This window comes from Nicotiana tabacum, chromosome 14 (genome assembly GCF_000715075.1).
Source record: "Nicotiana tabacum cultivar K326 chromosome 14, ASM71507v2, whole genome shotgun sequence".
NCBI classification, from domain to species: Eukaryota; Viridiplantae; Streptophyta; class Magnoliopsida; order Solanales; family Solanaceae; genus Nicotiana; species Nicotiana tabacum.
In genome coordinates, this window is record NC_134093.1 from 36,079,721 (window position 1) to 36,093,022 (window position 13,302).

General features: G+C 35.1%; 1 protein-coding gene across 1 annotated transcript; it reads left to right on the forward strand.

The window, feature by feature from the left end:
• Positions 1-4,402: 4,402 nt before the first annotated feature.
• Positions 4,403-11,071, forward strand: LOC107826221 (nucleoside hydrolase 3-like). The gene is made up of 12 exons (XM_016653174.2): positions 4,403-5,018; positions 5,937-6,116; positions 6,259-6,369; positions 6,978-7,313; positions 7,422-7,598; positions 7,743-8,027; positions 8,346-8,468; positions 8,678-8,875; positions 9,219-9,472; positions 9,599-9,803; positions 10,098-10,403; positions 10,552-11,071. The coding sequence occupies exons 1-12, from the start codon at positions 4,815-4,817 to the stop codon at positions 10,858-10,860; spliced, it is 2,688 nt and encodes an 895-aa protein (XP_016508660.1). The 5' UTR covers positions 4,403-4,814; the 3' UTR covers positions 10,861-11,071.
• Positions 11,072-13,302: the final 2,231 nt, after the last annotated feature.

Consider the following 13,302-nt stretch of genomic DNA (forward strand, 5'->3'; position numbering starts at 1 on the left):
GGAATTTTTGGTAGCCCAAAAATGTTAGAGTGACTTCCCAATTTCGCTGAAAAGGGGTAGTTTCGTCCGGGGTTTGTTTTGGGGGTGGCTTAAATACACCAAAATACCATTTTAGATGGACTTTTGATAGATTTTCGACCTAAGGAGGCCAAGGAGGATAAGGAGGAGTTGGAAGAACGCAAGCACAAGAGTTTCATCATTCCTTCCTCACTCAAGATCCGGGTTTGGATTGAATCTATGTTTTTCTATATTTTAATTACATTTGTGAAGAACTTCTCTATGTCTATGTAGTAGATCCTTTTGGGTTTTGATGAATTTGGTGTATTGATGATTGCTTGTGGATTATAACTCTATTTTTATATATTTGAATCGTTTTTGGAAAATTTAATTGCTGCATCTATATTCACTTGTTCTTGTAATCGAAAGAGGCATAACTTGTGATATCTTTGTATTATATTGTTGGTTGAGTTCATAGATTCTTCTAAGTAATCGAAAGAGGCTAGTTGAATCATTGATTAAACCTGGTTAGGAGGATAATCGAGAGAGGTTCTCCTAAAGACCAATCAATTACGCATTCTTGCGTATCTTTATAGAGCTTAAATTGGTTCATATTGTAAGGTTGAAACTTAATCGAGAGAGGAGTTTCTACTAAACAATTGTATTGATAATTAAGTGAATTCGAGAGACTCACTTGAACATTAGAACTGAATTATCTAGAGTTAGATCCTGAACAATTATCTTGCACCTATTCTATCAACCCCTATTTTCTCCCATCGATAACTTCCTTGCTTACCTTTGTTGCGATTGTCATTAGTCAATAGCTGTAGATTTTAGATTCTTAGTTAAATTTTATTATTAATCATAATCTCAACTGTTGATCCTCCTGGATAGCAATTAAGTTAGAAACTACGTGAATACTATTTAAATCCAATCCATATGGACACGATATTATACTATACTATCTTTGACTAGCGAGCACAATTTAAGTGTGTGTTTTGCGCTCGTCAACTATATGTATATATTTATACTAAGTTCAAATTTACATTGCCATACAAATAGTGGATATGGTTGTATTTTTCACCCGCCATCTTAAATGTTGAATTTGTCTGCAGGCAAGAAAGCTTATATACATCATATATCCCAAAGAGGCTAAATGTGCAAAATAATTACTCACTCTATTTCAAATGACATATTTTGCTTATCTAGAGTTAATTTGAATAAACCTTAAACTTAAATTGGATTAGTTCAACTCAAAAGTTTAACATTAAAAATTAGATATTGAAAAACTACACGATATGTATTGTAAGTTACAATTTCTTTACTGGGGGTGTGTACAGACTCCGTAGGGCATTCGGCCCAAAATATTTATATGCATCAAAATATAGTCATAAAACTGAGTTATAGATTTTCAATCGAAGACAATGAGAGGATAGTAAGAAAAAGCCCTTAAGGGTCCAAACAGCACTAGCGCAAGGCCCAAACCTGGCATTCAGCCCAATTTACAAAAAACTTTTTCTAAAACATATAAGTATCATATAGTTTCAACAAAGTATGCAACTTTACAGTTACTACGGAACAGACCAAGTCACAATCCCCAATAGTGCACGCCTACACGCCTGTGACCTAGCATGTGCGTCACTAAAAATAGTAGAATGATACAAAAATTCGGGGTTTCATACCCTCAGGACTAGATTTACAATCGTTACTTACCTCAAATCGGTTAAATCTCTACCCCGCAATGCTCTTGCCTCTGGACTCGGCATCCAAATACTCCAAATCTATCCACAATCAGTACAATTCCATCAATATACACTAATGGAATGAATTCCACAAGAAAAGCTACAAAATTAGACCAAAATCTGAAATTTGCTCAAACCCGGCCCCCGGGGCCCACGTCTCAAAATCCGACAAAATTTACAAAACTAGAAAGCTCATTCACTCACGAATCTAACCATACCAAATTCACAAAAATCCGACATTGTTCGGTCCTCTAAATCCTTAAATTACTCTCCAAAAATTCCAAGCCCTAACCCCTCATTTTCACTAATTACAATGATTAAACAACGGAAAATCACCATATATACATGTATTAGGGCTCAAGTAACCTATCGCAACGAAACCCCCTTGATTCCCTCTTCGAATCTCTCCCAAAAGCTCCAAGAACCGAATAGAAATGGTGAAAATAGCAGGTGCGAAAATAGCTTTCTTCCGCAGGTGCGAAAATAAAGGCTTTCTTCCGCAGGTGTGAAAATAGCAGTAGCAGCAGCTTCAGCTGCATTTTCCAAATTCGACAAATCCGTTAACCACCCGAAATCACCCCGAGGCCCTCGGGACCTCAACCAAAAATACCAACAAGTCACATATCAACATACAAACTTAGTCGAACATTCGAATCACTCAAAACAACACCCAATCACTAAATTACCCTCGGATTCAAGCCTAAGAACTTCTAAATTTCCAAATTCGTCAACCGATGCCGAAACCAACCAAACCACGTCCGAATGACCTCAATTTTTGCACACACGTCATAAATGACACTACGAACGTACTCCAACTTCCGAAATTTCATTCCGACCCCGATATCAAATTTTTCACTACCGATCGAAATCACCAAATTTCCAATTTCGCCAATTCAAGCCTAATTCTACCATGAACCTCCAAATCACATTCCGGATGCACTCCTAAGTCCAAAATTACCTAACTGAGCTAACGGAACCATTAGAATTCAAATCAGAGATCGTTTAAACATAGGTCAATATCCGATTGACTTTTTCAACTTAAGTTTCTACTTAAGAGACTAAGTGTCTCAATTCACTCTGAAACCACTCTGGTCCCGAACCAACTAACCCGATATAATATAATATATCTGAATAACACAAAAAGAAGTAGAAATGGAGAAAACTGGGCAATAACTCTCGAAACGACCGGCCACGTCATTACAGCTCGCAAATGCGAACTTTTGTTCGCAAAAATGAGGCTCACAAATGCAAGCGAGACATCGCAATTACGAGATCTACATCGGACACTAGAAGCTAACTCTGCACAAGCAGTCCTTACACTATCTAAACTTATCTCAAACGTGTTTGAAACTCACCTGAGCCCCTCGGGCTCTAAATAAAATTCATTATGATAATAAAATATGTTAAAATATTGGTCAAACTTCACACAGTTTGACTCTCGGCAAACAAATGTATCATCTAAATTGACACATAGAGTATGACATTACCTTCATTCCCTTGTTTACTAGCTAGTACTAAGTAAATAATCTTACAAGCAATGTATTTATTTATTTATTTATTTTATAATTGTGAACCAACTTGCGCACATCTCAATTAATTTTATAAGGCACCTGCTACTTCCCCTAGCATAGATATCGAATAATTTTGTACATCGATATTTGGACAGAACAAGCCATGCATTTTTGTAAATCAAATCGGGCTACGAAATTATATTATGAAGAATACTGGAAAGTTATGATTTAACTACTAGCTCAAACTTGTCAAGATCCCTCGGATAAAGTGACTATATTTGGTATACTGCGAAAAAGTTGCTCGTTCAAAATTCTCTCCTAATCTTAGGGGGAAAAAGGTTAATACTTATTTCCATTTTCATCATTCCTTCAAAAGAGATTTGTTCTTAAAATACTTAGGACATGGTGTGATATGAACTTTTCAGATTACCCGTTCTACTTTATGAATTGTGAACTCATCTTTAGTATTTACTTATTACAAAAATAAAATAATTGGCTATTTGGACTTTGAGAAAATTCTGAATTCATATAATAATATTATGACAAGTGTTTGCTTGAGTTAATACATTTCACTCGTTATAGTAAAAGGGTTATTTGGTTCATGACATATGGAGGATTATGATCCCATTTTTTTTTAAGTTAATAAGTTTAAACCTAATTTGTTGAAATGTTTGGAAATATTGGTTCAGTTAAACCCGCTATCAAAACACTAGATCGGTCCTGCTCCGATCCCAAGAAAAAGAAAAGGCGTGCAATCTAAAACATCTTGAAAATAATGGTTATTCAACTCCATGACCAAGACCAAGATGCATCAGTTGGACTTGAATCATATATATATATATATATATGTAATTAACTGTTTTTCCTTCCCACTGGGCTGCCATGATACCATGGGCAGAATATTGGTATAACACCACTTATCAAATTGCATCTGGCATGACTCCTTTTCAAGCACTCTATGGCCGTGAACCTCCAACCATCGCTCGCTATATTTTGGGCAGCATTGCGAGCGAATTAGTTGAGTCCTACCTGCTGCAATGTGATGAAGTTCTGCACATTCTCAAGCATAATTTGTTAAAGGCTCAGAACCGTATGAAGCTAACATGTTAGAAAAATTTTCCAAGTGTATAAAATCTCAGACATATTCCCTCTTCAACAATTGTACTACTACCACTCCCACAGTCCATCTTTCTCGCCATTTCCAAGCTCCATATATATTTCACGTAAAGCCTTCCTCCGCCGTCAGCCGCCGCGGTTACTTTTTTACCGCCGGTGACCCTCAGTCTCTACACCTCATTTCAACTGCCACCACACCACCACCCCAACTGTTGCGTACTGCACATATGTACAGCTCACTCCACTCTGTTTATTCCCATTTCACTTTCTACTTGTACACAACAATATTCTCGATATATATATCTTAAATTTTAAACATTAATTATTCTCTTTCAGGATGCTACTAACGTCACAGTTTCAATTGCTCATTCAAGAAACTAAAAATAAAGTAACAAGGGCTCAGAAGCAAAGTTTCTGTGGCTCAAAAATTAATTGAGTATTTGTTGGGATGATAGAGAAAGAGGAGGTGGTGTTTTTACGTGAAATTGTTGTAATGATAATGATGGTGTTAATGTTGTTGGCAAATTTGTACGGTGGGGTAGAGGGTATTCATCACCCTCATCGAATTCTTGTGGATACAGATATGGACACTGATGATTTCTTTTCTCTTATCTACCTTCTGAAGCTTAACCGATCAGAAATGGACTTAAAGGTATGATTTTGCTGTTTTTATTGATTATTCACATATGATATGCCATGCCTTTCTTTGTTAATAAAAATCAGGCTTTGGTTTAGTCATTAGTGGTTGGTAAGAGCGCATGATGTGTGGGCTAGGCACCATTGGCAATAGCCTAGTGATTAAGTGAAAATAGTGGAGGGACGAACCCATTATCCATCAAGTTTACCCCAGCTGGCCCTTGGGAATTTCTCGATTATAAAAAAGAATTTGTAGTTTGTAAATTACTTAATTGTTCACAAGGGGCCAAATAGAGTGGAATTCTTCATATGGCCGAACCCTACTAGCTTGGGTTTGAGGAATAGTTATTGTATACTACTTACTATATTCTTTGCTTATACCTTGTTGATCTTTGATTTTGAGAAATCTGCTATATATAATCTGTATATGATGTGTCATGCTAAAGGTGGGTCAAAAGTTTCCAGACCTTATTTTGAGACTCTATTCAATTGGCTCTAATTTCTTTCTAAACAATAGTTGTTGAAGAGTCAGTTTCTTAATTTAAAGTAAGATACTAATGATTACTTTAACCAAACTTCTTGATTCACGTAAGTATTACTGTGTAAACTGGTAATTTAAAATAAGCTACTAATGTATTTCTCAACCTACTTTCTTGGCTTTCATGGGATTAATAATTGTAAAGTTTGACTAGGTTTTACTCCGATTCATTTTGACGAACATTTATACTAAGCAGTTTCAGAATTGTTTGAACTCATGAATAGGGATCAAACAAGTTGTACATTTCTTTCTTTTTGTTGAAAGCATGTCATGGAAAGTTTTATAACTCGGAAGGGGGCGATCCCTTTGACATTTCGTGCTATAAATGTTTACATCAGCTCATAAGATAAGTTTTTTCTATTGAAAAAAACTTGAGAAGAGAGCATTTTGCTGCAGGCAATAACTATTAGCACAAATGCATGGAGTGATGCAGGACATGCTGTTAATCAAGTATATGACATTCTTTACATGATGGGGCGTGACGATATTGCTGTTGGTGTAGGAGGTGAAGGTGGCATACTTCCCAATGGTACCATTCTGCCAAATGTTGGTGGATATCTGCCAATGATTGATCAGGTGAACGAAGTTTTTCCATTTACTGTACCTTTGGCACAGTTCTGCAAGTTAACAATCATTTTTAGTGTCAAGATGCTGTTTAGTTATACATCTCCATATTCATCCTTTACTTGAATGTGCTAACTTTTCACTGAGTTGTTAGGGAGATGGCACAGCTGGATATTGTAGATATAGACAAGCTATTCCTGTGGGTCCTGGAGGACGTTTGGACATCGACTCAAATTTTGGGTTCCGAAAGAGCTTCCTTCCACAGGTACCATTTTGTATTATAACTGAATGGAGGATAACTTGTCAATCTGCCTTAATCACTTCAATCAAATTGTTGATATAGGATACACAAGAGTAATCAGTTTCTATCTTCCACCTTTCTGTTCATACCATTATACATTGTTCAATTCTCTGATGCACACGTTGTGAAGCACAGCCTATCTTTAGCCCAACTGTTATGGTTCGTCAAATCTTTGGTAGGATATTATTTCTGTTCTTCTCTTGTTATATACAAGAGGAAACAGTTAGACAGCTTAGCTTCAATCTGCAGAATGGTTGAATGCGGTAATAGCAGAATATCTATTAACCAGCCAAGGATCACTGCCTACGCAATTGTGTCTTGACAGCCCGTAACAATGATATGGCATAAAAAGGTATTAGCGTGTCATAAAAATTATGAATGGTGAAGATCCTTACCTGGAAAGGTGCTCTATGTGAATTTGTAGAGTTGGCAGTAATGCAGCTGAAAGAGGATAAGATCAGTTCTGTCCCTCATAAAATCACTATGACTAGAAGAAGAAGCTTAGGTCTCATTGCTTAGTTCCTGTTAGTTAAGATATTTTCATAACATGTTAATCTTGAACTTGTCAACAGGGCAAGAGACAATATTCACCTCTTCGACAGCCAACAGCTCAGCAAGTAATGATCAACACAATTTCGTCGGGGCCTACAGTAGTTTTTCTCATCGCGTCACATACAAATTTTGCATTATTTCTTCTAAGTAATCCACATTTAAAGAAAAATATTGAACACATTTACATAATGGGAGGTGGTGTACGGTCAAAGAATCCTACAGGTTGCTGTCCAAAGAATGTCAGCTCCTCTTGCCAACCTCAGCAGTGCGGTGACATTGGCAATGTATTCACAGATTACACAAGCAATCCTTATGCTGAGTTCAATTTCTTTATGGATCCTTTTGCTGCATATCAGGTATTACAAAAATCAATAGGCCTTCTACTGCATGTTCTTTTATTTTGACATGTGTATGTTGTAGCTAAACTTAATAGTCAGCGACTTCATTATTCCATTATACTGTAGGTAATCCATTCTGGCATTCCAGTTACTCTTGTCCCATTGGATGCCACAAACACGATTCCTGTAACTGAAAAGTTTATTGAAACTTTTGAGAAGAATCAGCACACTTACGAGGCACAGTACTGTTTCAAGTCCCTGAAAATGGCTCGTGATACTTGGTTTGGTGACCAATTCAGCACGGTAAAAATTTATTAATGTTAAGCTTGGTAAATACTTAATGATATGAAAACATCAGTGAAAATGTGATTTACTGATGACAATGTTGCTAAATGCAGATTTATTTTGTGTTGCTAAATGCAGATTTATTTGTGTTGCTAAACGCAGAGTTATTTTATGTGGGACTCCTTTATGTCTGGTGTAGCTGCTTCAATCATGCAGAAACAACACAACCAGCATGGAGAAAATGAATTTGCAGATATGGAGTATATCAATATCACAGTAGTTACTTCAAACAAGCCATATGGGATTTCTGATGGATCAAATCCAACTGTTGATGGTCATAAAACTACAAAATTCAGATTAGCGAGAAATGGAGTTCATAGCGGCCATGTACAGACTAGACTTCGTGATCCATTTTGCGTACAAAAGAACAGGAGGGGCAGATGCCAGGTGATGAATTGTTTCAGGTCATATCCGGATTATGGTTTTTAGTTATTGTCTCCTGTAAAGATGACATTTTGTTGTAACTTGCAAAAGCATGATTTAACTCCTTATTGGACCAGAGTATTTTAAGTCTGTCATGGTATAGAAATTCAAAGTTTCTTGCCTTACCATAGAATTATGGCTCTTTTATGTTTTCAATCACCTAAGATGAGTTTGGAGATAGTCTGATATATGATTTTCTCCTTTTCCTTTCTGATTTTCTATTAACTACTCTATGCTTAACTTTTGTACTGTTGTGTATTCTAAGTTGGTGCTGTTTATCAGGACGGTTATACAAAAGAAGTTGGTGGTCCAGGAGGAGTGCCTATTCTTGTTGCTATAAGAGCAAAACCTAATCAAAATGCTAACAGCGTATTGGACAGAGAGTTTTTTGTTAGCTTTCTGGATGTAAGTTCTAAAACTAATTTCTAAGTTTGAATTGGTTTTATTTCATATAACATCAGCTTCTATTCAAATGACTATATGAATGCAATATGAGCTTCATATGCCTTCTTATCTACTCTTTCCTCTTATTTGCCTGTGACCTTTTTGCCTTACACATTTAAAAAAAAGGGCTGACCATGTCAAGACTAATGCTATATTTGTCATGGTTGCAGGTCTTAAACCAAAGAGAAAACACCGGAAGATTTAATTTTTCTACGCAATTTCCTTATTACAGAAAAGTACTTTACAAATCAGATTTAAGGGGCAAGCATCTTGGGAAGAATGTTATGTTTGATATGGATATGAGTGCTGGAGATTTTCTAGCTCTCTTTTATCTCCTTAAGTTACCAGTACAAGAAATCAATCTCAAGGTAAAATGACCTTTTGTTTTCAATAAGATCCTCAACTGAAAATTCAGACTGGTATCAGAACCTGTTAAGAAAATTATTTTCCTTCACCAAACACAAATTATGCTTCAGTAAGTTTCTTTCTTTCTTTTCTTTAATGGGGGGTAAATTTGCTTCAGTTCACGCTCAACTCTTTATCCAAAAATGTATTTTCCAGTTCTGTTAAGTTTTGGAATAAATTGAATGAATTTTTGGCCTTGAGTGACATAGCAGAACTGGGCTGAGCCTAAGATAAAGGATTAAATTTTGTAAATAACTAAGTTGAGGAAGCAATGCTTGTCAATGTGCAATATCTTCTTCTGTTCAGGCTATAATTGTGAGTCCGACTGGCTGGGCGAATGCTGCAACAATTGATTCTGTGTATGATTTGCTTCATATGATGGGTCGTGATGACATTCCTGTTGGCCTCGGAGATGTGTTTGCAATGAATCAGTCTGATCCTGTTTTCTATGAAGTTGGTGACTGCAAGTACAACAAGGTTATTCCACAAGGTAGTGGTGGATTTCTCGACTCAGACACTCCTTACGGATTATCTCGTTCTTTGCCTCGAAGTCCTCGCAGGTACATTGTCTAGCTAGTGTTAAGCATTGACATATCAGGTTATTCATCTTAATACTTTACTTTCACATGTCCATTTGTGTACTGTACAATTTTTCTGATGTACCAGCTTGATCTAAATAATTTCAGATATACAGCTGAAAATTCTGTGAAATTTGGAGCTCTCAGGGACACTGATCATCCTGAACTTAGACAACCTCTAGCACTAGAAGTGTGGGAGTCAGTGGTGAAATCACTCAATCCAGGATCCAAAGTTACCTTTTTAACCAATGGTCCATTGACTAATATAGCAAAGATCATTCTTGCAGACAAGAATATGACCGAAGCTATCCAGGCAAGCATTTCCTCTACCTTTTTGGTCTTCTGAGAGAGAGTCCTTGCTGCATATCGTTTCCTAGTCCCTCGGGTAGCTTAACTCAGTTACGTCGATACTCTTTTTTATGCCCAACTGTAAGAATCTTAACATCATATAAGTACCATTTAGCTCACATATCTCTCGTACACTATGGCCAAACACTAGATTACTGTTCCATCGCTGACAAGAGAGCATGGTTTGAATTTACTTATTGAGATATCTAGAGTAGACATTCCTTAATTAGAAAGCACTTTCTTTTGAATAATGATGCAGGATATACTAATTGTTGGGGGACACATCAATTATGACAACACAGAGAAGGGAAACGTGATCAATGTTCCTTCTAATAGATTCGCAGAACTGAATATGTTTCTTGACCCTCTGGCTGCACAGACAGTTTTGAGTTCGGAACTAAATATCACTCTCATTCCACTTGGCATACAGCGGACCATCAGTGTATTTCCTGAAATTCTTGAAAGACTTTACCAGACTAAAAGGACACCTGAAGCAATCTTTGCAAGGCGTTTGCTCTCGAGGTTACACCACCTTCAAAAGACACATCCTGGATACCAGCATATGGTATATAATCTCATCTCAATTTATCCTAAACATTTTCCTCGTTACACTGAATGAATTTCTAGCTTTTAGAAATGTTACTGTATTTAGCGCGCAATGTACAGAATCATGTGTTTTAAATCCTGTTACTTATTGCTTTGTAATTTAACAGAATACATTTCTTGGAGAAATCCTTGGAGCAGTAGTTTTGGCTGGTGATTATTCTGTATTAAAATCAACATATGGTGTCAAGAACATAAAAGTCACTGCCTGGGGGTATGAATCTGAAGATGGACAGATAGTTATAGACGAAAAGAAAGGCAAATCAGTGAAAGTATTGGAGAATCTGGATCCATTAGCTTATTACAATGCTTTTGCAAATCGACTAGGTGATGAGAAACAGTCTGCAGCAGTTGGAAGCTTTGATGAGCAGAGAAGAATTTGGAATACACCATCTAATAGAAAGAAAACTTCCCCTTAGTTGCTCTTCCACTGCTTTTTCTTCCTGAAAATTTTCTTTCTTTTTTTTGGTTTTATGTGTTTTTAGGTAATTTGTTCACATCTCTGACTCTTGAGAACAATTGACTTACTCATTCTCGATGCTCAAGCAATAGTTAACAAAATTGTACATATAGTTACACAGTGACAGTGGTTATAATGGGAAGGAAATAAAGGAAGATTTTTTGACTCAATAGTTCATTCATTCCCATATTAAGAAGAGTTTACCTTTTCTGTTGTTTACTAGTAAGCTATCCCACATATTCTAACAGTTACCAGTCAACTTTTAGCATATTGCAAATTTTATCAATATGCAGTTGAAGTTCAGATGGTTGCCTTGAACTGCAGTTTAGGTCCATATCACCCCAACATTAAATAATTGACATGATTAAATATGGTGTTTCCTTCATTTTCTTGTTTAGTTTACAATCATACAAGCAGTTATCAGCCTATCCTACAAACCTGTCATGTGACACAGCTAAGATTTTTTTTTTGGGGATACTTTTTTCAAGTGTGGAGAACGTGATTTCCAATACCTATATTTATAGTTAGGTTATGCACATTATGGTAAAGAACAGTATAAGTTACAGATGAAGTGGGAAAGGAGTAATGGCTATTATGGAAAGGCATGTAAATAGAGGTGTTAGAGTTGCAAACTCCAAATGAACGTCCACAATTAGTATTACTCATCACACTAGAAAATTATTGGAAAAATTACGCGACACATCAAACATATACAGTGTATTTATCATTCGTAGCTATACTTTCAACAAATTTACCGTACTTGGCTATATTTGAATTTTGTTACAAATCCATGAAACAAGAGATTAAATGTTTGAACTGAAACAAGAGAGCAACAAGCTCTCATAGCTCAGTTGGCCGAAAAAATATATAAAATATATAAATATATATATTATGTATGTTATATATAAAAATTATATAAGTTTTATACATTTTCTGGCTACCAGATATAAATAATTTATGGCGGGGGCTAAAAGTGATAATACCCCTTTTCTATTGACACTTTTTTTTTAGAAAATCTTACTTTATACCTATTAGACCCAAACTATTTACTCTTTAATACTCAAGCCCAAAAGATTTACTTTTCCTACATATACGGCCTAAACTATTTACCCGCCGATCCCCTTCCCCTTTTCAATTTCTCTAAATAAGAGTCCACACCCCAGATGTTCCTTTCCCCTTTAAAAAAAACACGCATATATTAGTCTTTTTAGTGGATGATGAAATTCAGTACAAAACCATGCATTTACCCAAATATTTTTAGAATTTTCTATATAAATTTTAAAAGACAAGTTTTCATATTATTTTACATGAGTTTCGCTCCAAAAATCCTCTTTCTATATTAATATATTCTTTTTTGTGTATTTATTTGTATTTTCGAAACCATGTATTGATGTGGTTATATATTAAGCTTCGCATACCAAAATATTTGTGTGTGTTTAAAGACCCACCATTATTGAGCTTGAAACTCCTAAATCTAAAAAAAATTATTTTGAAGATTTGAAGTTTAATTCGAAGTGGGTGCTGTAAAATATTGCTTATAGTACCTTCAGAAAGTTTATAGTGAAATTTGGTCGCATTTGGAGCTAGTTTGAGGTACTTGAGAACGAACTTTTCAGCTGAAATTTAAAGAACACAGTTACCCAATAGTATACCGCTATGGTATATAATTTACTATAAGAGTATACAACTATACTACAATAGTATACTGTAATAGTAATAGTAATAGTAGTAGTAGTAGTAGTAATAATAATAATAATAATAATAATAATAATAATAATAATAATAATAATAATAATAATAATAATAATAATAATAATAATAATAATAATAATAATAATAATAATAATAATAATAATATACTTTGGCTGCTATTTGTTAAATCATCTGGGTGTTATTGTGGAAAGCTAAAATCGTGGTTATAGTCCGAATTTGATTGTTGATAACTAAAAAAAATAAAAATGGTCCATCAATGAAGGAGCTTTGAAGCTTTGATTTGAGAATTAAAAGCTTAATACAGTTAACCCTATAGTATACCGCTACGGTATATAATTTAATATAAGAGTATACAGCTATACTGCAACAATATACTATAATAGTATATAATATACCGCAATAGTATACTGCAATAATATGCAACATACTATAACAATATAATGTAATAATATACAATATACTTCAACTGTTATTGTTTTATCAACTGTGTATTATTGTATAAAGCTAAACTCGTAGTTATAGTCAGTCCACCATTAAAGGAGCTTTGAAACTTTTGGTTTGGAAATTAAAGAATTAATAATTGTTTGGACTTTGAATGCATGTGGATATTATTAAAACTTGTTGCAAGTATTTGTATGGATTTGAATATGAAGTTTGAGTTCATTTAAAGTCGATTGAAGTGGATTTG

Bases quoted from the DNA above. Each gene is read 5' to 3' on its own strand.
- LOC107826221 (XM_016653174.2), top strand. From the start codon at position 4,815: ATGATAGAGAAAGAGGAGGTGGTGTTTTTACGTGAAATTGTTGTAATG. The intron at 7,599-7,742 runs GTAAAAATTTAT...TGCTAAACGCAG, and splicing joins TTGGTGACCAATTCAGCACG to AGTTATTTTATGTGGGACTC. The intron at 8,028-8,345 runs GTGATGAATTGT...GCTGTTTATCAG, and splicing joins ACAGGAGGGGCAGATGCCAG to GACGGTTATACAAAAGAAGT.